The sequence below is a fragment of the Mirounga angustirostris genome, unplaced genomic scaffold (genome assembly GCF_029215605.1).
Source record: "Mirounga angustirostris isolate CCGP_5_RB_7025 unplaced genomic scaffold, mMirAng1.0.hap1 SCAF_8, whole genome shotgun sequence".
NCBI lineage: Eukaryota > Metazoa > Chordata > Mammalia > Carnivora > Phocidae > Mirounga > Mirounga angustirostris.
The window spans coordinates 68,706,699-68,730,414 of NW_026991716.1; the positions used below are offsets into that span (position 1 = coordinate 68,706,699).

At 36.6% G+C, this 23,716-nt stretch overlaps 1 protein-coding gene across 5 annotated transcripts in view; it reads left to right on the forward strand.

Annotated features, from left to right (window-relative positions):
- TTK (TTK protein kinase) overlaps positions 1 to 23,072 on the forward strand; it is an 80,106-nt gene extending 57,034 nt beyond the window's left edge. For 3 of the 5 annotated variants that reach the window (XM_045867146.3, XM_064597795.1, XM_064597794.1), the window contains exons 12-22: positions 3,587 to 3,723; positions 5,079 to 5,205; positions 9,687 to 9,779; positions 14,032 to 14,189; positions 14,313 to 14,464; positions 15,475 to 15,599; positions 17,408 to 17,488; positions 19,025 to 19,201; positions 19,559 to 19,643; positions 19,960 to 20,057; positions 21,512 to 23,069. In XM_045867146.3, coding sequence (XP_045723102.1) covers positions 3,587 to 3,723; positions 5,079 to 5,205; positions 9,687 to 9,779; positions 14,032 to 14,189; positions 14,313 to 14,464; positions 15,475 to 15,599; positions 17,408 to 17,488; positions 19,025 to 19,201; positions 19,559 to 19,643; positions 19,960 to 20,057; positions 21,512 to 21,583 — 1,305 coding nt within the window. In that variant the 3' untranslated portion in view covers positions 21,584 to 23,069. Of the gene's footprint in view, positions 1 to 3,586; positions 3,724 to 5,078; positions 5,206 to 9,686; positions 9,780 to 14,031; positions 14,190 to 14,312; positions 14,465 to 15,474; positions 15,600 to 17,407; positions 17,489 to 19,024; positions 19,202 to 19,558; positions 19,644 to 19,959; positions 20,058 to 21,511 lie in introns of all 5 variants that reach the window. The other 2 variants (XM_064597796.1, XM_045867147.3) reach the window with 2 other exon arrangements.
- Positions 23,073 to 23,716: the final 644 nt, after the last annotated feature.

A 23,716-nucleotide genomic window follows, 5' to 3' on the forward strand; every position in this document is an offset into this window, starting at 1 on the left:
TTTCTCTAATATCTTCCATGCTTTTTTCAAGCCCAGCTAGTATATTTAAATTCGTCATTCTTCACTCTAGTTCCCACATTTTACTAATGTCCGAATTGATTAGGTCCCTGGCAGTCAGTACCGCCTCTTGTTCTTTTTTTTGAGGTGATTTTTTTGGTTTTGTCATTTTGTCCAGAGGAGAATAGATGAATGAGAGAACAAAATGCTAACAGGGTAACAACGACCCCAGAAAAATATACACTAAACAAATCAGAAGAGACCTGAAACCAGGGGAAAAGAAAGGGAAAGAAAGAAAAAAGAAAAAGAAAAAAAAAAGAATATGATCAAATATGATCAGGCTGGTGTATAGATCAGTGCCACACACTAGATTTTGGGCATATTTTGGTCTGTTAGAAGAAACTGCCTCCCAAAATTTTAAAGAAAGAAAAACGCATATATCTATAAAAATAAGGGTAAATATGATGAAGCAATGGAATATGACTGTAAAGATGAAAATTTTAAAAGATTTTATAAAAGGAATTGATAAGAAGTTTGTTGAGAAAAGAAAGAAAAAAAATTTTTTTTTAAAGGGGGAGAGAATATGATCAGGCAGGAGACTAGAATAAAGCCATACACTAGAGATTAAGGTATATTTTGGTCTGTTAGAAGAAACTATCCCAAAAATTTAAAGAAAGAACAACTTTTATATATATATATATATATATATATATATATCAAAAATAAGGTTAACTACAATGAAAGGATAGAATATGACTCTAAAAATGAAAACTAGAAGAGATTTTTTAAAAAGGGATAGATAAGATGTTGGTTGAAAAAAGGAAAAAGAAAAATTTAAAAAAAATAGAAAGTTAAAAAAATTAACTTTGAAAGACTAAAGAATCATGGGAAAAAAGGCATGAATTCTATGTGCAGTATTCCCCTAGTGCTGGAGTTCTGCCGTTTTCATTGATCGGTAAACTTGGTCTTGGCCGGCTGTTCTTGCTGATATTCTGGGGGAGGGGCCTGTTGCCGTGGTTCCTAAATGTCTTTGCCGGAGGTGGAATTGCCCCTGCCCTTGCCTGTCTGGGCTAAGTAATCTGCTCGGGTTTGCTCTCGGGAGCTTATGTTCCCTGAAAGCTTTCTGTACAGCTTTGGAGGACGAGAGTGCAAATGGAGGCCTCCCAATCTCCGCCCGGAGGAGCTGAGAACTCAGGGCCCCACTCCTCAGTGTGCCCCCAGAGAAAAGCAGTCAATCACTCCTATCTCCCAGTCTCCGGCCGCACTCCGTGCTCACCTGGCCTCTGACCGAGTGTTTCTATCTCTGGCACGTGACCCCATGTGGAGTCTCCAAACCCAGCAGATCCCTGTGGTGCATTCCTGCGCTGCTCCTCCCAGGGGAGGAAAGGGAGTCTCCCCAGATCTGACACTTATTGGGTCCCTGCTGGAAGAGCAGTGGCCCGACTGTGCCGGGCATCAGGGTTTATGGCAACCCCAAGCTGAGAGCTCGCTCCTCGGCTCCGTCTCTGCAGCCGGCTTCCCCACTTGGATACCTGGGAGCTCTGCCGCACTCAGGTACCCCGGTCTTTCTGTGACCCCGAGGGTCTTGAGACCACACTGTCCTAGCAACAGTTCCACCCCCTGCTTAGCCACTGGAGCGACGTCCCTCAGTGGAGCCGACTTCTCAAAGTTTTGATTTTGTGCTGCGCTGCTCTATCACTTGCCAGAAGCGGCTGATGGAGGCTCCCTCTCCCACAGTCTTATCTTCCCGAATATTGCCTCGGATTCACTTCTCTGCACGTCCTACCTTCCAGAAAGTGGTCACTTTTCTGTTCAGAGAGTTGCTGCTATTCTTTTCTTTGATCTCCTGTTGAGTTCGTAGGTGTTCAGAATGGTTTGATACCTATCTAGCTAAATTCCTGGGACCAGACAAAATTTAGGTCTCCTACTCCTCTGCCATCTTGCTCCTCCTCTGTTCAATCCATTTTGAATTAATTTTTGTATATGGTGCAAGAAAGTGGTTGTTTCATTCTTTTGCTTGTTGCTGTCCAGTTTCCCCAATACCATTTATTGAAGAGACTTTATCTTATTTTATTAAAGATCTAAGTAATGAAGTAGATAATGTTAGATGGAAAAAATCATGACAGTTTAAATCATGGATCATATGAAACAACACCTATTCTTTCTTTTTGAAGCTTGAAAGTCAATAGCATGGTAAAAGGACTTGAGCCATTTATTTGTCATTAGGGAAATTTAATCAAAACCACAATGAGATACCACCTCATACCCACTAAGATCAAACACTATTGGTGAGAATGTAAAATGGTGTAAAAACTTGGAAAATGGCATGGCAGTTTCTCAAAAGGCTAAACATAGCGTTGCCATATGATCTAGCAATTCTACTTCTAAGTGTATACTCAAGAAAACTGTAAATCTATATCTACACAAAAACTTGTACATGAATATTCATAGCAACATTATTCATATTTGCCCAGTGTGGAAATAACCCCAAATATCCATTGACTGGTGAGTGAATAAACAAAATGTGGTACTCTAAATTCATTATTTCATTTTATTATTCAACAATGAAAAATAATGAAGTAATAATAAATGCTACAACATGGATAAACTTTAAAAACATGCTAAGTAAAAGAAACACAATCACAAAAGACCATGTATTGAGTGATCCCATTTATAAGAAATGTCCAGAATAAGCAAATCCGTAGAGGCAGAAAGTAGATTAGTAGTTGCCAGGGACTGGGAAGAGCGGGGAATGGAGGGTGACCACTAGTGGATATGGAATTTCTTAGGATGATGAAAATGTTCTATAATTAAATAATGCTAATGATCGTGTACTTTTGTGAACATACTAAAAACCACTGAAGAGCACGCTTAGGAAAAGAAGCAAAAGAAACTAAATAGTTTCCTGAGGTCCCTGCTTCTCCAGCAGCCCTCTCAAGTATAGTGTTTTTGTCTCACATCTCACCTTATAGCTAGGAAAGTCCCTGTAGTTATGTCCAGACAATTTCTTCTCTTGCAGAGCCCTGGCCTTGTGAGGCTTCCGCTTTCTGGATATACCATCCTGTTCCTTGCTCATTACTATCATCTCTGAACATCTTAGTGACTCCCCATCATTCCTGGAAGATATTAGCCTCTGGATCACTTCCATCTGCTTCAAATTAATAACTCCTTCCTCTCTCATGACCATTTCCTTAATTTCACCTCGGCTACCCATTCCCATATACTGAGGTTTTATTGATTAAAGAAAGACTAGTTTTCAGAAGTACAGAGTACTTATTTAGATGATAAAAGTTCAATAATGGTTACGGTAGCCCTGTTGGCAGAGGATATTAGATCCTGTTTTGTTAAACTATACTGTGTGCCTTCCCTCCACTTGTAATCCCTTTGAGGAAAATATAATAGATTTGGAATTTAGAGTAAGAGAGCTATACTAAAAAGTTATTGGAAGTCTGGAATACATGTTTTACTTATTTTTAGTATCCTTGTGTATTTCGTATTTTTATTTTTTCTTTTAGAGGTTATAATGTTTGTAAAACGATTGAACAGGTGACTAAAAACTAAGTTGTGATGTTTTTTTATTTTGGTTTAGCAGAAACAAACCACTCTTGAGCAGCCTGCCTTTTCAGTTTCAAAGCAGTCACCACCAATATCAGCACCTAAGAGGATTGATCCAAAATCTATTTGTAAAACACCCAGTAGCAGTGCCTTGGATGATTACATGAGCTGGTAATTACTTTTGGTGTTTAGTTTGGCAAAATAGAAATAATATGGGCTTCAGGGACAAATAGATCTATAGTTAAATCCTGCTTTGTTACTTTAAAGAGTTTCCAAACTTCTGTTATTTTTCTGAGCATCAGTTTTTTCAGCAGTAAAAGAGGAGGGGAGGGTGACTACAATACATTTTTAAGGATTGTTTTGAAAGTCTCTGTTATATTATAATCTGTACCTATAACCTATAAATACTCCAAATACTTAAAACTTCTTGATAATTATACATTGTCACATGAATATCTTTCTGTAACTGAGAGAGATATTTTAAAGTTTAGCATTCTTAGACTGGATAAAGTAGGTACATTTTATAGCAAAGGAGGTGTTAATTGGAATGTAATAGTTTCTGAAAGAGGTTGGTTGTATAGGTCACATTGTTCTGGGAGTATTCAAAAGTAAAAGACTTGAGTGGATGGGAATGAGGGATGGGTGAAGAAATTGGATGGTCAGTGCTGATTGACAGGAAATAAGGGTATTGCAAAAGCAAATTAATGATATTTCAAAGAAAGGAAATAAAGGAATGTGGCACATCATATCATTCAACTAGTGGCTATATTTTTAATGTCTTAGAGAATAACTTAAGTCCATGATGCCTTTTGCTTTTCATTTTCATAATGTACTCTTTGATCTTAATTAGAACTGGCCTTATAAAAGAGGTTTTATAACCTGGTCTCTTAACCAATTTAATACAGTTTTGCTATATATTACCTCATTTTATTATATGTTGGAATATTTTAAAGAATGGTTGCTAACTAGAATCGTGATGTAGTTATTTTTGTGAAGTTGTGTTATTTATTGTCTACAAATATTTGTAGAATTCCTTTGTGCCAAGCACCATTCTAGGTGTTGAAGATGTGATAGTGAATAAAACAAGCAAAGCACAGCTTTAAGCTCAAAAGCCAAACTCCTCTGATGTAATTAATTGGCTTTCAGATATTTCTAGCAGGCTATTGTAGAACATACTTATTAAAAAGCGCTCATAAGCTCTATGACCAGCCGTAGGCTAATGTTTGCCTTGGCTAAATTCTCATAAAATAACCCCAACTCCATATTTTAATGCCATCTTATTAATTTTACTAGTAAGAATTTCTTGTCTAGGAGTAAAAAATTACTTTCAGAAAGAACTGCCCCCAAATGAAATTTCTGGTGATGGTGTATCTAGAATAATTTAACTATATTATGAAAACTGACTTGGATTCTGTTTGATGTAATACATTTAAGTTTATATGCATCTTTTAAAATCACACAAAAACTGAATCAGAATCTTGTTTTTACAATTTTAATGTTTTAAACTAAAACCATATCTTTCCTAGTTTTAGAACTCCTGTTGTAAAGAATGACTTCCCACCTGCTTGTCAGTTGTCAACACCTTATAGCCAACTTGCCTATTTCCAGCAGCAACGGCAGCAAATACCTGTTACTCCACTTCAAACTTTACAGGTTTGATAAGCTTTATTTATGATGGTATATGATTTAGGTATGATCAAATCCTAAGATTTTATTTTCACAGCAGCTAGTTGTTAGGAATGGCCTTAAGAACTTGTCCATTTTTAGTTCTATGAGGCAAAACTCTTTTCTAATATCTTCCTAAGGGTACTTTGTGACTTTGAGAGGTTAGTTATTAAAGAAGTGAATGAAGTTTTTCTCACTAACTAGGCCAAAAGATCCAGTTTGAATAGCTAGACAAAATTTCTCTTGTAATTTAGGTTACTTTTTATTCGATTTTACTATTTAAGTCTGCTATTACTGAGCAGCCTCATTTCATTGGCTGATTAATATGAGATGCTACTAAAATATATACAATGGAATATTATGCAGCCATCAAAAGGAACGAAATCTTGCCATTTGCAACAATGTGGATGGAACTAGAGGGTATTATGCTGAGTGAAATAAGTCAATCAGAGAAAGACATGTATCATATGATCTCACTGATATGAGGAATTCTTAATCTCAGGAAACAAACTGAGGGTTGTTGGAGTGGTGAGGAGTGGGAGGGATGGGGTGGCTGGGTGAGAGACACTGGGGAGGGTATGTGCTATGGTGAGTACTGTAAATTGTGTAAGATTGATGAATCACAGACCTGTACCTCTGAAACAAATAATACATTATCTGTTAAAAAAAAAAGAAGAAGAAGATAGTAGGAAGGGAAAAATGAAGGGGGGGAAATCGGAGGAGGAGACAAACCATGAGAGACTATGGATTCTGAGAAACAAACTGAGGGTTCTAGAGGGGAGGGGGGTGGGGGGATGGGTTAGCCTGGTGATGGGTATTAAAGAGGGCATGTACTGTATGGAGCACTGGGTGTTATACACAATGAATCATGGAACACTACATCAAAAACTAATGATGTAATGTATGGTGATTAACATAATAAAAAATAAGAGAAAAATTTTTGCTGGTGAAGCAATTGTACTGCCATCTAGAGAAAAAAACACTCTCCTGATATCAGTACTAAAATTAGTTTCTAATAACTATCTGAGAGGCAGCTTAATAGTGATAGAAAGCATGAACTCTGAAGGGAGATTTTCTGGCCATGAATCTTGGCCTCACTACTTACCAGCTGTTGACCTTTTGTAAGTTACTTAAATTTTCCGTGGCCATTTCATCACCTATAAAATGGGAATAACAGGCGTCTGGGTCCTCAGTCGTTAAGCGTCTGCCTTCGGCTCAGGTCATGATCCCAGGGTCCTGGGATCGAGCCCCGCATCGGGCTCCCTGCTCTGCGGGAAGCCTGCTTCTCCCTCTCCCACTCCCCCTGCTTGTGTTCCCTCTCTCGCTGTGTCTCTGTCAAATAAATAAATAAAATCTTTAAAAAAAAAAAATGGGAATAACAAAGCTACCTACCCTATAGGATAATTGTGAAGATTGAATTAACTAATATATATATATATATATGTAACTTTTACAAAAGGGTCTGCTACTTAGTAAGTTATAAAAGTTAGTAGCAATTGTTATTTAAATAAACAGCCAAAAAGAACAACAACCAAAAAAACCATACAGGTAATTAGCTATTTCAAATTAAGAGAAAAAATTTAGCTGACAGAAAGAACAGTGGTTATCAGTGTCTAGAGAGAGGCAGGAATGGGGAGTTACTTACTGTTTAATGGGTGTAGAGTTTCAATATGAGATGATGGATGATGGTAATGTTTGCACAACAGTGTGAATGTACTTTATCTTAATGCCACTGAGTTGTGTACTTAAAAATGGTTAAAATGCAAATTTTTTGTTATGTGTATTTTACAATTAAAAAAGAACAAAAAAGGGGCACTTGGGTGGCTCAGTTGGTTAAACGTCCAACTCTTGGTTTCTGCTCAGGTCATGATCTCAGGTTCCTGAGATCAAGGCCCATGTTGGGCTCCACGGTCAGCAGGGAGTCTGTTTCTCTCCATCTTTCTCCCTCACCTCCCCTTGCTCGCTCTCTTTCTTTCTAAAATAAGTATCGCTTTTAAAAAATAAAAAAAGGACAAGAAAGCTGACAATATTCTATGGAAAGAGGAATAGTTTGTTTGTTTTTAAGATTTTATTTATTTATTCATGAGAGACAGAAAGAGGCAGAGGCAGAGGGAGAAGCAGGCTCCCCGCAGAACAGGGAGCCTGATGTGGAACTTGATCCCAGGACCCTGGGATCATGACTTGAGCCGAAGGCAGACATTTAACCGACTGAGTCACCCAGGCACCCCAAGAAGAATAGTCTTCTGAGGATTGAAGCAGAATAATAAATTACAAAGGAGAGAAAGATGATCAGGTTTGCCTACATACATTGATTCAAAACACATTTATTGAGCTATTACTCATGTCAGACCCTGTTTGAGTTGATATCTATAAGTCAAGTCATGACCAAGTGAAGTAGCCAGGAGCTTTCTAGAAAAGGCCAGTGTCAGGAAACTGAAAAGGGGCTAGAGTGTGGCTAGAGCTCAGGCAGGGGCTAGGTGATCCTTAGGGTTCTGCTGGACCCTTTTTATTTATTTATTTATGTATGTATGTATGTATGTATGTATGTATGTATGTATGTATGTATGTGTGTGTGTATGTAAATGAGTAGGCTCCTCGCCCAGTGTGGAGTCCAACCTGGGGCTCAAACTCAAACCCCTGAGATCAAGAGTCTGATGCTTAACCAACTGAGCCACCCAGGTATCCCTCTGCTGGGCCCTTTAAATTTTAACCTGAGAGGGATGAGAAGCTGTGCAACAGCCGGTAGCAGGGAAGTGAAGTGATCTTATTTGCATTTTGAAAAAATTACTCTGGCCACAGTGAGGAGGATGGACCAAGGGAGATGTGGAATGACCTGTGTAGGAAACTGAGCTTCACACTGGTATTGAATCAAGTAAGTCAGAATTACTTTACTCTAAAAACTGTCAGCAGGGGGCGCCTGGGTGGCTCAGTCCTTAAGCCTCTGCCTTCGACTCAGGTCATCATCCCAGGGTCCTAGGATTGAGTCCCACATCGGTCTCCTTGCTCAGTGGGGAGCCTGCTTCTCCCTCTGCCGGCAGCTCCCCCTGCTTGTGCACTCTCTCTGACAAGTAAATAAATAAAATCTTAAAAAAAAAAAAGAAAGAAAAAAAGGAAAAGAAAACATACTTCATGACTCAACCGTGTTTTTCAACCCTAGAAGTTAAAGAAATTAGCATCTTTTTATATTATGTAAAAGGAGATTACAAGAGAGTTCTACCATTTGGAATCTAAAGCAGGACTTGGTTAAATTGAGGTTTATTCAGACCTTGTTTCAACTTAATCAGCTAATAAGATGCTCTTTGTGTCTTCAGCTTCTTTGTCAGCTTGGAATGACTCTTTTCACTGCACTCCATCCATGCAAAGCATTTATAGGTCCACAGAGAGCTCTAGCATAAGGGGAGGGAAGAAGGGGCACATTGCAGTAGGACATCAGTTAGAAGTTTGCTGAGGTGGATGCTGAAGTTCAGATTAACATGTTGAAGAGCACCCAGCAGAAAAGGGGCATTGCTGAAATTTGCATTTGTCTGATTGACTCTGGAGCTCTAAGCACCTTAGCACACTGCTTTCTTTATAATGTAATGCTAAATGAGGAGAAAGAATATAGATATAATTGTCTATATATGTAAGTGTAAAGAGGTTTATATAAGAAAAAAGAATAAATAAGGTGAAAAGTAATAGCTCGTGAGTTTGTATATTGGAAGAGTTCTTAAATCTCCTATTTATTGATTGATTTTTTTTTTTTAAAGATTTTATTTATTTATTTGACAGGGAGAGACACAGAGAGAGAGGGAACACAAGCAGGGGGAGTGGGAGAGGGAGAAGCAGGCTCTCCATGGAGCAGGGAGCCCGATGTGAGGCTCGATCCCAGAACCCTGGGATCATGACCTGAGCTGAAGGCAGACACTTAACCGACTGAGCAACCCAGGTGCCCCAATCTTCTATTTATTTTATGTTTCTAAAAAGTACAGGTGAACTAATGTAACATTGTATGTCAACTATACTTAAATTCAAAACAATTAAAAAAAAAAAGAATTAGGGGCACTTGGGTGGCACAGTCAATTGAGCGTCCAACTCTTGGTTTCAGTTCAGGTCATGATCCTAGAGTCCTGGGATCAAGCCCCGCGTTGGTCTCCCCGCTCAGTGGGGAGCCTGCTTCTCCCTCTCCCTCTGCAGCTCCCCCTGCTTCTACACGCACACGCTCTCTGTCAAATAAATAAATCTTTTTAAATTAATAAATAAATTTAAGAAGTAAAGGCAAGTTAGAGGGGGATACCTTGGAAGTTTATATATTAAATTTATTTCTTTGACTAAAATAGAGTAAAATTCCTCTTTAAAATATTGTCTGACATCTAATTACTTAAAATTTAAGATAATTTCAAAATTGGAAGCATTTCACTGTACTAAATACAAGCTAATTTCTCATGCATATTCTTTGCACCTTTGAATCTTTATATTTTTTAATTATTTAGATTTCAGCATCCTCTTCAACAAATGAATGCATTTCAGTTAAAGGAAGAATCTATTCTATATTGAAGCAGATAGGAAGTGGAGGCTCAAGTAAGGTAAGTATCTTAAATATTTAAGAGAGAAAAATATTTGTCTTTTTACCTTTGTCTTTTTACCTTTTGGGGCTCTTTTTTCTTAGCACCTGGGGGGCCTGTATTGCTTTTGAGCCAAAAAGTCCTTCTCATCCCCTGCTCCCATTCCCTCTCTCCAACAAATGACATATCTCTTTAGGCCTATCTCTTAATTTCAATTCTCTGTTCTTCCCTCTGATGTCCTGTGCTTCCAAATTTCTTCTCTAAATGACATTAGTATTGACTTCAGGATGGCAAATGAAGCTGTGTATTATCACAAGCAATCTTGTGTAAGTAATATTTTGGGATGATTCAGCAAGATATTTGACTAATACTTTTAGTTTTTTGAGTTTTTCTTTTCAAAAACAGAGTTTAGTAATGTGAATTTCTGGAATTGGAATGGATCATTTCCTAAATTTATCTGAGTTCTAAATTTATACAGTTCTACTTTTCTGGGTGGAAGGCATCTCAAAAGAGTTGTCTACACTTAACCATCTTCAGTTCTCCTCACTGTTTTCTTAAATCCATTTAAGTCATATTTTTATCTTCATCATTCACCAAAACAGTTGTTATCAGGATCACCAGTGATCTCCATATTTTTGCCAAATCTAATTTTAGCTTTAATTGTGGGTTACTCAGCATTTGGGACAGTTGATTGTTCTTCCCTTGTTGAAACTTTTTTTTGCCCCCATTTGGCCTCTCTCAGTTTTCCTGTTCTCCAACTGGCCATTCCTTTCCAGTCTTCTTCATGTCCCTTATCTTAATGGCACAGTGCTCCAGGTCTCAGTCCTTGATCTCTTCTCTTTCTAAACTCACTTCACTCTTTTGGTGTTGTCCATTCTTGTGGTTGTAAATACCATGTATATGCTGATAATTCCCAAACATATTTGTAGCTCAGACCTCTCCCTTGAATTCCAGACTTTATACTCAGTCTGACTGCTCTGTTTCTCTTCTTGGCTGTCTACTAGGTATTTAAAACTTAATATATCCCAAACATAACTCTGGCTCCAGAGTCTTTCCCAGTTCAGTAAATGGTAACTTCGTTCTTCCACTAGCTAGGCCAAAAACTCTGGAATCATTGACTTCACTTTCTTTCTCACATACATCCAGCCAATCAGCAAATCTTGTTGGTTCTACCTCAAGAGTATATCCAGCATCTGACTATTTCTCACCACCTCCACTGTTATCACTTTGGTCAAAGCAACGGCCATCTTTTCACCTGGTTGATTATAATAGCCTTCTAACTAGTCTCATTGATTCAATCCTTGCTCTCCTGGTGTATTTTCTTATAAGAGTCAGTTTTCCTCCAGATATCCTCACGTCTTTGCTCAAACATCTTCTCAATCAGGCCTTCCTTGACCACACTCTTTAATACCAGAACTCCCACCTTCTACTTGCTGGTGAGCTCCATTTCCTTCTTTATTTTTCTCTGTAGCTCATCTTCTAGTGTGCTCTGTAATTTACTTATTTGGTTTGTTGTTTGTCTTCCTGCACTTGAATGTGAGTTCCATCAAGGTAGGGATGTTTGTCTGATTTGCTCAACAATATTTGCTCCGTAATCTGGAATAGTGCCTAGAACATAACAGAGTGAAGTAATTTGTTGGATGAGTGTTCCTACTCAGCTGTTTTGCTGTTATAAATTGTTAAGGATGATCTATGAAGCAAAACCTGTTAGGTTTAAGTTTTACTGTATTCTCTAAGCCAGCTAACAATAACTAGATTTAAGACTGTCTTGTTAACTTATTATAAATAAGGTATGTACATTATAATTTGTAGCAATTGTTCAATGATATTAGTTTCTTTTTTGTGTACATTTTCTTCTTTCCGTTGCCTCAAATTTCAGGCATAAGAACAAAGGGACAATACAATTGATTTTTATCGATATATTGGAATTACCTAATTTAGTTGCTTTAATAGAAATTCTTTGGTTAATATTTATTATTTATTCTTTATATTTGAATAGTGTCAAGGTGCAATATTTAGTGGTATGTTTTCAGAGGATGTAAAATAATCTTGCTGATGTTTTAAACATTTTTTCCTTGGAGCATAATGATGGTGCTAGCTTAAGTCAAGAGCCAGGTGATAAAGCCATGACTGGCCCACATTTTTTTTTTAGTATGATTACATTATATTATTATTATGGTGGAGTTGACAAAATCAACACACCTCAGAGAAAGAGGGTAACATGCTTTATGAAACTGTTTATGTTCTGTCTATTCTAGAGTTTAGACAGTGACCAATTTATACTGTATTAAGAGCATTTAGAAAGGTCATGGGGGCAATTAGGAATGGTCATGACACTGGCCTTTCTAGTTCTTTCATTAACTTTCCATGAAACTGAACATTATAATTGATACTATCTATGAAATAGAAATAAGGGCTACCTAATCATCAGTTACTGCAAGAGTTTTGGCAGAGCAGGGGCAATACGGGAGTGAAAGCACATACATGCAAAAAGTTGATTTAAAAGTTTTCATTTCCTCCAAAACTTTGAGATCTTATTGTATAGTTTTAATATCTTGCAAATCCTTTTTTCTGATATACCTGACAACTTTAATAGGTTCTAAAATGTCCACTTCAGGGGCGCCTGGGTGGCTTAGTCGTTAAGCGTCTGCCTTCGGCTCAAGTCATGATCCCAGGGTCCTGGGATCGAGCCCCGAGTTGGGCTCCTTGCTCAGCGGGAAGCCTGCTTCTCCCTCTCCCACTCCCCCTGCTTGTGTTCCCTCTCTCACTGTGTCTCTCTCTGTCAAATAAATAAATAAAATCTTTAAAAAAAAATAAAATGTCCACTTTATTCTGTCCTAATTGTCCTTAAAGATAGTAGCTAACTTTGCTGCACTCCAAACACATCATCTCGGTCATCCTTCCAACCCTGCATGGTAGGTACTACTAACAACATTTTAATTGTATTAGAGTAGTAGATACTCTCAATTCTCTGAGGTTTGTAAGGCTGTTTACCTTATACAAAGTGGCTTTATATGTTTTAAAATTCCTTTTATCTCTTCCCTTGCTATTTTCTGTTGTCTCTTGCCCTATCACTGTTTTAATGCCTATCCCTGTCTAATTTGCTATGTGTGCAAGTAAAACCAGTAATACTTTGTTAGAGTTTTGTATTTAAAATTTTAAAGTAACTAAGCTTATTAGTGCATTTGCAATGCATGAATCTCATATACACTTCTGTTCTTTTCTCATTCTTTGCCCCGACCTGTTGGGTAGTCAAGGTTAAATGGCTTTTGAGTAAATGATATTTTACTTCAGCGTGTCCAAAGGGATAAATGAATGTAATTTTTCTTGCTTACCCTGGCATTTGTATTTGTATTCATGCATTTCAGAAGCCTCATCCCTGTTGCATGTTTGCTGAAAGTTGGGCACCTTAACAGTGTTTTCTATTTTTCAAGATGTATTATCTGCCCCATCAAAATTGCTTAGAAGTTGACTGTCATTATAGTCAGAGCAGTTTGACCTGGACCTCAGAGATCCTGACAGTGGGCTTATAGGAACATTTTGTTCCTGTCAACTTGACTTTGAAAATTAGACCTAATCCACTTTTCACAACTGAATATACAGATAGCTTACAATTATTACATTTTTAAAAAATACTCTCTACCACATGAATAAAATGTCAGTTCCAGGCACAACGGAAAAAAACACCATCTGTGAAATGAATTGACTATGACAGCACTTAGAGATGTTCTTAACATTTTTTTTTTAAGATTTTATTTATTTATTTGACAGAGAGAAAGGGAACACAAGTAGGGGGAGTGGGAGAGGGAGAAGAAGGCTTCCTGCCGAGCATGGAGCCCGATGGGGGGCTCGATCCCAGGACCCTGGGATCATGACCTGAGCCGAAGGCAGCCGCTTAACCGACTGAGCCACCCAGGCGCCCCGATGTTCTTAACATTTTTGACTGTTTTCTTCTTTAGGTTATTTTCCAGGTTAAGGCATCCAACAGAGTGTTATGAATACATATGAAATTTAAATTATCTTTTTTACATGTTAATATAAAAACTTTTTACGTTTACCCCTTTGCATTATTGAATGCCCATTGTCATAGGTAGCTGAGAATGGTCTTTTAACTTTCCTAACATATTTTTTCCCTTCAGTACTCAAAATAAGTCGAGACATATTTAATTATTCATATCAGTATTCTTTAACCTAAAATTCTAATAAATTTAGAAGTATTATGATAATGTAAAAGTAGTGCATTCTAAACTTTATCCTTTGTTCTACTATATAGGTATTCCAGGTATTGAATGAAAAGAAACAGATACATGCCATAAAATACGTGAACTTAGAAGAAGCAGATAATCAAACAATTGAGAGTTACCGGAATGAAATCGCTTACTTGAATAAACTACAACAACACAGTGATAAGATCATCCGACTTTATGATTAGTAAGAATTTTTTTTAATTTGAAAGGAAAACTATTTTTGCTATAATTCTTTAGACTTAATAAATCTTAATAGTATAACCTAACCATGTATTGCTTTGTTTTTTTTATTTGTTTTTAATGGCAGTGAAATCACGGACCAATACATTTACATGGTAATGGAGTGTGGAAATATAGACCTAAATAGTTGGCTTAAAAAGAAAAAATCCATCAATCCATGGGAACGCAAAAGTTACTGGAAAAATATGTTGGAGGCAGTTTACACAATTCACCAACATGGTATTTTAAAATCTCTTTATATGCAGAGTTATAATAATCATTAATAATGTCATCTTAGAGAAATACACCATTAATTTTTAGGTATTTGTTATTGGCACCTTTAGATAAATATTTGGAAGCTCATTTAAAGATGAAAGGACAAAAAAACCATTTCCCTAAAGCACTGTTTACCAAAGGGTATAGTGCATGCATCCATAATGCAAAATGTACCCATATCTTTATTAGTATTAACATAGTCCATTATCCTGGGTCTCCAAATAGTTCAGTTATAGCAGATCTGAGACTTTGCGGTTCAGGCATCTCAAAAATCTGAGATGTTTATTTCTCATTCTCCTGGTCATTTTGTATTGTGTGCCCTGTCTGGGAGTTGGTTTTATTCTTTTTCAATTGTTAGCCCTAAGTTGTTTTTTTACTTTACTTGGACTTGGTTCTTTTTAGGGCTTCTCTGCCTTTGCTGTATCCTTTTTTTAAAAACAACTGTTAACCTAAATAATTGTAATTTTTTTCCCCTCATGTCTCCTATAAGTTAAAAGATAATTCACCAGAGATTAAGATCAGGGTTGTAGGGATAGAGGTGTCAGGGGCATTAGGGTCTTAACCACTTGGCAGTATAATTTATGATGTTATGTAGTGGGTGGTGAATCAGTGGTTTTAAGATCATTAACTCTCAAGCCAGATTGCCAGGGTCAAGTCATAGCCCTGTCACTTAGGCTATATGATCTTGAACAAATTACTTAAACTCTTTGCCTTAGTTTCCTCTCTTAAAAGTGGGGATAATAATAGTACAGTACTTAACCCAGTGCTGGTATGAGAATTAAGTGATTCAATCTAAGCAGCAAACTTAGAAAGTGTCTGGCACATAGCAGGTGCTGTATCTTTTTAGAAAATATTAAAAATGAGCATTTAATTTGATTGACTAAAGGAATCAACTCAGCCAGTAGGTTGTGAAATTTTTTTGTACTTAGAATATTTTACATTGTCTAATATTACAATGGATTTTTATTTTGAAGGCATCGTTCACAGTGATCTGAAACCTGCTAACTTTCTGATAGTTGATGGAATGCTAAAGCTAATTGACTTTGGGATTGCAAACCAAATGCAACCAGATACAACAAGTATTGTTAAAGACTCTCAGGTAAGACGTAATGAATGGTTGGCTTCCACACACTACAGTTCAGTTCCTTTTCACCTGTACTTTGCTAACGGGGATTTTATTTTTTCCTACTTCATTCTTCAAAGGATTTGAAACCTTTGTATAAGAATAAATACTATAAGAATCAGAACCATATTTAATACACTTTAGTATAAAAAGTCAAGATTAGGTAGAAATAAATTGCGCAATTTTGGATGATTTTCCTATAGCTGAGGTAGGGAAGCAGTAATACCTGTCTTGGAGATCATCTTGGTCATGATCTTGAGTTCACCTGAAACTTTGTCTCAGAAATACCTGGTAACAACCAAAGAGGAAATAGAAATTACATGTTTTTCATTGTCCATGAGGTAAGATTATTTCATTCTTCTGGAGAAGTAAAGCTTTTCCTATCACTTGCATTTGAAAAAATTCTTTTTTTTAAATAACTTTTTAAAAAAGATTTATTTACTTATTTTAGAGAGAGAGCGAGCAAGCACAAGTGAGGGGAGGGGCAGAGGGAGAGAATCCTCAAGTAAATTCCCCACTGAGTGGGAAGCCCAAGGTGGGGCTTGATCCCAGAACCCTGAGATCATGACCTGAGCCAAAATCAAGAGCAGGCTGCTTAACTGACTGAGCCAGTCAGGCGCCACTGAAAAAAATTTCTCAAGTGGGCCTTCATATTGGAAACACCATAATGAATACTGTACTCAACTGCATTTTTCTAATAGGGTATGTAATCACAAACTTAATAAATTTGTCCCCATAAAAACTAAGGTGATGACACCAAAGAATAACTAAAAGTAATCCTGCTTGGAGCCAAGATGATGTGTTCCACGTATGCAGATTTTTGATGGGGATCTGCCATCCTAGAAGTAAAGCTAGATCATTTTTAGGAGGAACAGATGGACGGCATGCCCTTGAAACAATTCTATTTGACAGTGACTTCTCTTTGTATCATAAATATGGCTGAACATTGGGGCTTCTGGGTGGCTTAGTTGGTTAAGTGTCCGACTCTTGATTTTAGCTCAGGTTGTGATCTCAGGGTCATGGGATGGAGCCCCGGGTCAGGCTCCCTGCTCGGCGGGGAGTCTGCTGCTCTCCATCTCCCTCTGCTCCCTGCCCCTGTCCCTGCTCATACCCTCACGTGCAGATGCTCTCTCTCTCTCAAATAAATAAATGGTAAAAAAAAAAAAAAAAAAAAATACGGCTGAATATTTAGTTGTAAATCAGTTTGAAGATACCCTCTATGGCAAGGTCCTAAAGTACAGGTATTCTGTGTTTGAAAACAGAACCATTTGTTTTAAAATAAAATAAATGCCTCATAAAGTTGGCATAATCCGACTGTGGAAGCTCTTGCATGATTTACATACCTGCCCCATCTCACTCTGGACATAGGCCCAGGGAATACTTGGAGACATAGCTAGAGTTTTGATTGGTTGGTTGGTTGATTTTTTTTTTTTAAGCATTCTAGGTCTATTCCAGCACAGAAATGAGTGATTGATATCAATTCCTTCAAAGCTTATGGCTTTTAGTATAACTTTAGTCTCGACAGTTTTATGGTAGTTGTTCTCCATCATCATAGAAAAAGCTCAGCATTCTGAATGGAATAATTTACTGATTATGAATCTAATTTGCTGGAGTTGTGAAGAAATTTATGTCCTAATATTGTTGTCAGTTACTTGAGTTTTTTAAAAAATTACTGCAATATGTAATTATTCAAGTTTCCAAGAGTCTGACATTTGTGTTTTAAAAAAGCTAAGGCAAAATAAGGTATTTTCATTGATTTGTGTTTTCTGTGATTTGGCATACAGGTTGGTACAGTTAATTATATGCCACCAGAAGCAATCAAAGATATGTCTTCCTCAAGAGAGAATGGGAAATCCAAGTCAAAGGTACTGTGAAGGTTATTTACATCCCATTTATTGGGCATCAATAGGGAATGGGCTATTCTCTGATTAAACTTAACAGCCAACTCAAAGTTGCTCAAGGTCTAAAACTTTTTAGGTCATTATAGAGACCTTGCTTTCTTAAGCAAATTATCATGGGATTCAATTTTACTGTTATTTATTGATTTGAGACTGTTCTTTTAATATTGTGCTTTTAATATGGTGGTGTCTCAACAGTGTGCTCCACTAAGAAATGTTCCCAGGATACTTTTAAGTTTTAAAATTAAAGGTAGAAATTAAGACTAAATTATCTCTGATTTGGAGCCCTTAAATGGTATTGAACTGATAACCTTTGAAGTCTTTTGTTTCTTCTTTGATTCTTACGTTTTATCTCTTACCATTTATTCATTTGCGAATTCTGCATTTCCAAGTATAATTCTAGTCTGTAATTTTTTCCCAGCCTGCCACAGGCTACTTTCCCACTTACCTTATTTCACCACCTCAGTGAGCTTTGTGTTAGCCTCATTGGTGTTCTTGTTGGGGTCCTTTTGCCTGCCAGGATGCCTCTGGCTTCCGAACTAACCCTTCTTGCTCTGGAGCAGTGTCACAAAGTGCATGCAAGCACACATTGTTGTACAGGGACCTGCATTCAAGCAATAGATCTGCCTCTTCGTTAACAACTGTCTTTGTGACTTGACTTGCCTACTTTCTTTTTCTATAAATTAGGTTTACAAACAGTACCTATTAAAAAGTAATTGAGGGGCGCCTGGGTGGCTCAGTTGGTTAAGCGTCGGACTCTTGATTTTGGCTCGGGTCATGATCTCAGTGGTGAGATCAAGCCCCGCATCAGGCTCCGTGCTTAGCACAGAGTCTGCTTGGGATACTCTATCTCTTTCTCTCCTCTCTCTCTCTGCCTCTTCTCCTCCCCCTGCTCTCACCTACGTGTTCTCTCTCTCCCCAATAAATAAAATCTTAAAAAATATTTATTGTAGGGGCACCTGGGTGGCTCAGTCGTTAAGCGTCTGCCTTCGGCTCAGGTCATGATCCCAGGGTCCTGGGATCGAGCCCCGCATCGGGCTCCCTGCTCCGCGGGAAGCCTGCTTCTCCCTCTCCCACTCCCCCTGCTTGTGTTCCCTCTCTCACTGTGTCTCTCTCTGTCAAATAAATAAAAAAACTTTAAAAAAAAATTTATTGTAATCCAATAATTTTGGAGAAAACAAGTAAATTTAAAACTTGCAGTTTTTTAGTTTTTATATTTTCAGAAACTGCAAGAACATAATATACGTTTCAGTTGAAATATTTTAATTATAAGTTTGTTGAGAGACTTAAAGCTCATCTCTTGATAAAATAACGAAATATAACAAAAACTAGAAAAATATTTTCATGTAAACCTAATCTAGTATCTGCCCATTCATTGAGCTTTAGTTATGATTTTAAATGTTAGGGATTATATGTGTAAGTGTGTGTGTATAAAATATTCTTACATTTACTTTTATGTTAAGATTATGGTAACTTACTATTCTTTTTTTTTTTTCTAATTAGATAAGCCCCAAAAGTGATGTTTGGTCCTTAGGCTGCATTTTGTACTATATGACTTATGGGAAGACACCATTTCAGCATATAATTAATCAGATTTCTAAATTACATGCCATAATTGACCCTAATCATGAAATCGAATTTCCTGATATTCCAGAGAAAGATCTTCAAGATGTGTTAAAGGTAACATTAATAGTATATGGATATAGAAGAACAATATTTCATGTACTTAAATTGTTTGCTTAGAAGAAATAGTTGAACTCACTGGAATTATGTAACTGGCTTCAGTAGATATATCTGGTCTATTGGAAGGAATTGCTGAATGAATTAGCTTTTTAAGTCATGTTAAGTTCACTTTGAAGGTGTTTGAAAACTTATGAATACTTGGGGATTTTGCAAAAATGACTTGTGAAGTAATCTTGTTACTTCTGAGTAGGCTATCTGGAAAGCAACTTCTGTAGTATGATACAATCTTGAAAGACACTTTATATCAATATTACATAAGAAAACTTGATTTTTTTTAAATTCTTATTTGTATAGTGTTGTTTAATAAGGGACCCTAAGCAGAGGATATCCATTCCTGAGCTTCTGGCACATCCATATGTTCAAATTCAAACTCATCCAGGTACTTCTTTGAAAATCAGTTTATTAGTAACTACTAATCCAAACAGATGTATAGCTGTAACAGAAAACAATATGAATCGGCTTCTCTTTTCCAGCCTGCTTCCTTCTGTAAGGAAGTTCCTTTTATGCTAAAATCCTAAAGTAAATGAAATTACTTTTTAACTTGCTGGCATTCATATTTACTTACTCTAGGTAAATGGCTATGATTAGTGATAAATTACAAGAAGCCAGTTATTGTGCTGTTAAACAGAATGTATTTGTATGTGATTTTATATTTTTTATTGGTACGGCATTTTATTGATTATATTTTTTGGTAGGTAACCAGATGGCTAAGGGCACCACTGAAGAAATGAAATATGTTCTGGGCCAGCTCGTTGGTCTGAATTCTCCTAACTCCATTTTGAAAGCTGCTAAAGTAAGAATGTCTATTCTCTTTCTACATTACTTTTAAATGTGTTCTGTAGTTTAGTGAATAGACACTTAAGCAGGTAATCCAAAGAAAAGTTGGTCCAATCATCAGATCAACTATGAAGTATATTTCTACATTTAGATACTTAATGAGTGCTTTTTGACAAATACAGACTTAGTTGATTTACATTCTTATTCTGCAGATAATTGAAAGTATATTATCATATTAGGTGCATTCCTAAAATTGCTGTCAGGTCTCGATTGGAATAAATTTCAAAAGGAATTTGTCGTTTAAATCAACGACATTCTTAACATAGCTTTTGAATTCATTTCTTCTAGCCATTTTTTTTTTTCAGAAGCCATCTTGGAGAAATCTCAGTATTTGTTACATGTAATGACTTGAAGCTATGTACAGCAGTCAGAACATTTCTCAAAGCAAATGTCTTAGACCTACCTTTCAGCCTCCCAGTGTTTATTTCTACCTATACCACCATTTTTTGATCTTGTTGCCGTCAAACCCCTAGTCATTTCTAGAACCCTATGTATGCTTATTGACCAACTGGGTTAGTTACCAAGCAGTTACTAATTATTTATTTCAGTAATAATGTTATTATAAAATTATGGGAGCTTAAATTAAAGATACTCTTAGCTCTCTGGGTAGGGTAAAGCCAATCTAAGATGTCAAGAACTTGGATACATTCTGCAGGAATTTACTATATATTCGCTATTATATTTGCATTCATGACATAAAGGTAAATTTTTTTCTTAAATTTTCTTAAGTGCTCGTGGTTAAATCAATGGCTTTAGGAATTCAAATTGGACAAAATTTGTTTTATAATTTTACTGTATTTCATATCTCCATGTTTTAAATTTCTACCAGTATATTGTTTAGAGCCTTTTATAAATAAAATTGAGATGAATTAGTTACCTTGACTACTAAGGTTATGTAAGTTCCTTAATGATAGAGATGTCTGTTATCTTTATAAATTAAATGTTGGCTTAGCCTTAAATCTTTTAAAATATGTAGATTGTAATATAGCTAATTGTGTTTATTTATATAACAATTTGTATTTTTTTAGTGTAATCTGTTTATTAGTTGAAATATCATCTGAAACTATATTTCCTGATGAGTATATTTTAAAGTGTAGCAATTTATCTAAGACTGGCTTAATTAAAGAAAAATATGGGAGAGCAAGAAGGCCTTTAAGATATATATATATATATATATTTATTAATGGCTATGTTACATTTCTTTTATACAATGATGGAGCTGTATCTCATGATAGTAGATTTTTAGGCCAAGCTAGGTGCTTACTATTCTTAATTATCTTCAATAGTTTATAATTTTCTAGTTATAATAACAAGAGAGAAATTCATTACATTTTTTGTAGTTATCTTTATTCGTCTGATAATACATTGACTTTTAGAAGTTACAAAACAGGTGTGTGTTTTTCATTTCAGACTTTATATGACCGCTATAGTAGTGGTGAAAGTCATGATTCCTCGTCCTCCAAGACTTTTGAGAAAAAATGATTTGCAGCTACTCATAAATTGTCAGATATCACCTGTAAAATATATTGGACTGTTATACTCTTGATTCTCTGTGGAAATCTGCTCTTAAAGACAACTTCACCCTGAAATTATCAATGGCAGCAAAATTCAGTGGATTATCCTCAGAAGAAAACTGTAAAAATAATAACCACTAATGATACTGTATATATTAAGTTGTAGAATTGTTTTCTCTCTTTTATGCTTTTCTGTAAAGCTACTCTATTTGGTACCATTTCACACTTAGAATAGTGGGTGAACAACTGAAATATACCCTGAAGAACTATGTAAATAAAGCTTTGTAGCATAAAATGACACTAAAATGTAAAAATAGTATAATTATTTTCTTTAAGCAAATGTACTGCTGGTGTGGCAGCATAATTCTTAATAAAAACTGAATTAAGGGAAGACACAAGAGTAGATCTTAGTAAATGAACGTCAAGAAGAAAATTCCAAACGGTTTGAATTCTAAAATAGATTTCCTAATTGGTTTATGGTACTGATAGAGTCCAGAGTTTTAGGGCTGTACTTTGTTCTTTTAATTCCCTCTGATTCTTCGTAATATCTATTGCTTGGTGTTTAGAGTATCATGCTGGCTTCTGAGGTATAAGTTGTATAGGGCATGCCCTCACTGTGTGACTTGCTTGGTAATTGGTAATTACAAATGTATAGTCTTAGAGTCTTCCGGACTGAATCTACTAGACTCTTCCCCCCGCCCCTCTTCTTTTCTTTTTTTAGATTTCAATAGACTTTTTTTTTTATTATTAAGATTCTTTTTTAGATCAGGTTTAGGTTCACAGTAAAATTGAGGGGAATGTACAGAGATTTCCCATATAGCCCTTGCTCTCACACATGCAGTCTCCCTCATTATCAACATCCCCCCCCAGATTGGTACATTTGTTAAAAGTAATGAGCCTACATTGACACACCATAATAATCACCCAAAGTCCATAGTTCACATACAGTTCACTCTTGGTGATGTACATTCTATAGGTTTGGACAAATATATAATGACAAGTATCCATCATAATACTATCATATAGAGTATTTTCATTGCCCTAAAAATCTTCTGTGCTCCTCCTGTTCATCTGTCCCCTACCCCATAATCCCTGGCAATCACTGATCTTCTTTTTTTTTTTTTTTTTTAAGATTTTATTTATTTGACAGAGAGAGAGACAGCGAGAGAGGGAACACAAGCAGGGGGAGTGGGAGAGGGAGAAGCAGGTTTCCCGCGGAGCGGGGAGCCCAATGTGGGGCTCGACCCCAGGACCCTGGGATCATGACCTGAGCCGAAGGCAGATGCTCAACCACTGAGCCACCCAGGCGCCCCAACCACTGATCTTCTAATTGTCTCAACAGTGTTGCCTTTTCCAGAACATTATATAGTTGGAGTTATACAGTAGGTAGACTTTTCAGATTAGTTTCTTTCACTTAGAAAAATTCCTCTAGTTCTTTTCAGTGCCTAGTAATATTCCATTGTATGGATGCACCACAGTATCCATCCACCTACTGTATGTCATCGTGATTGCTTCCAGATTTTGGCAGTTACGAATAAAGCTGCTATGATCTGTGTGCAGGTTTTTGTGTGGACGTAAGTTTTCAACTGCCCGAGGAGCAGGTTTGATGGATTGATGGTAAGAGTATATTGAGTTTTGTAAGAAACTGCCAAACTGTCTTCCAAAGAGGCTGTACCATTTTACATTCCCTTCAGCAGTGAATGAAAGTTGCTCTACATCCTTGCCAGCATTTGGAGTTGTCAGTGTTCCAGATTTTGGCCATTCTAATAGGTATGTAGTAGTATGTAATTGTTCCTTTAATTTGCATTTCTGTGATGACACGTGATGTGGAGTATCTTTTCATATACTTCCTTGCCAGTTGATACTATCTTTGGTGAGATGTCTTTGGCTTATTTTTTAAATTGTGTTGTTTGTTTTCTTTTTCTTTTTTTTTTTTTTAAGATTTTTTTATTTATTCATTTGAGACACAGAGATAGAGAGTGAGAGCATGAGCAGGGAGAGAGGGAGAGGGAGAAGCAGGCTCCCCACTGAGCCAGGAGCCTGATGTGGGGCTTAATCCCAGGACCCTGGGATCTTGACCTGAGCCAAAGGCAGACGCTTA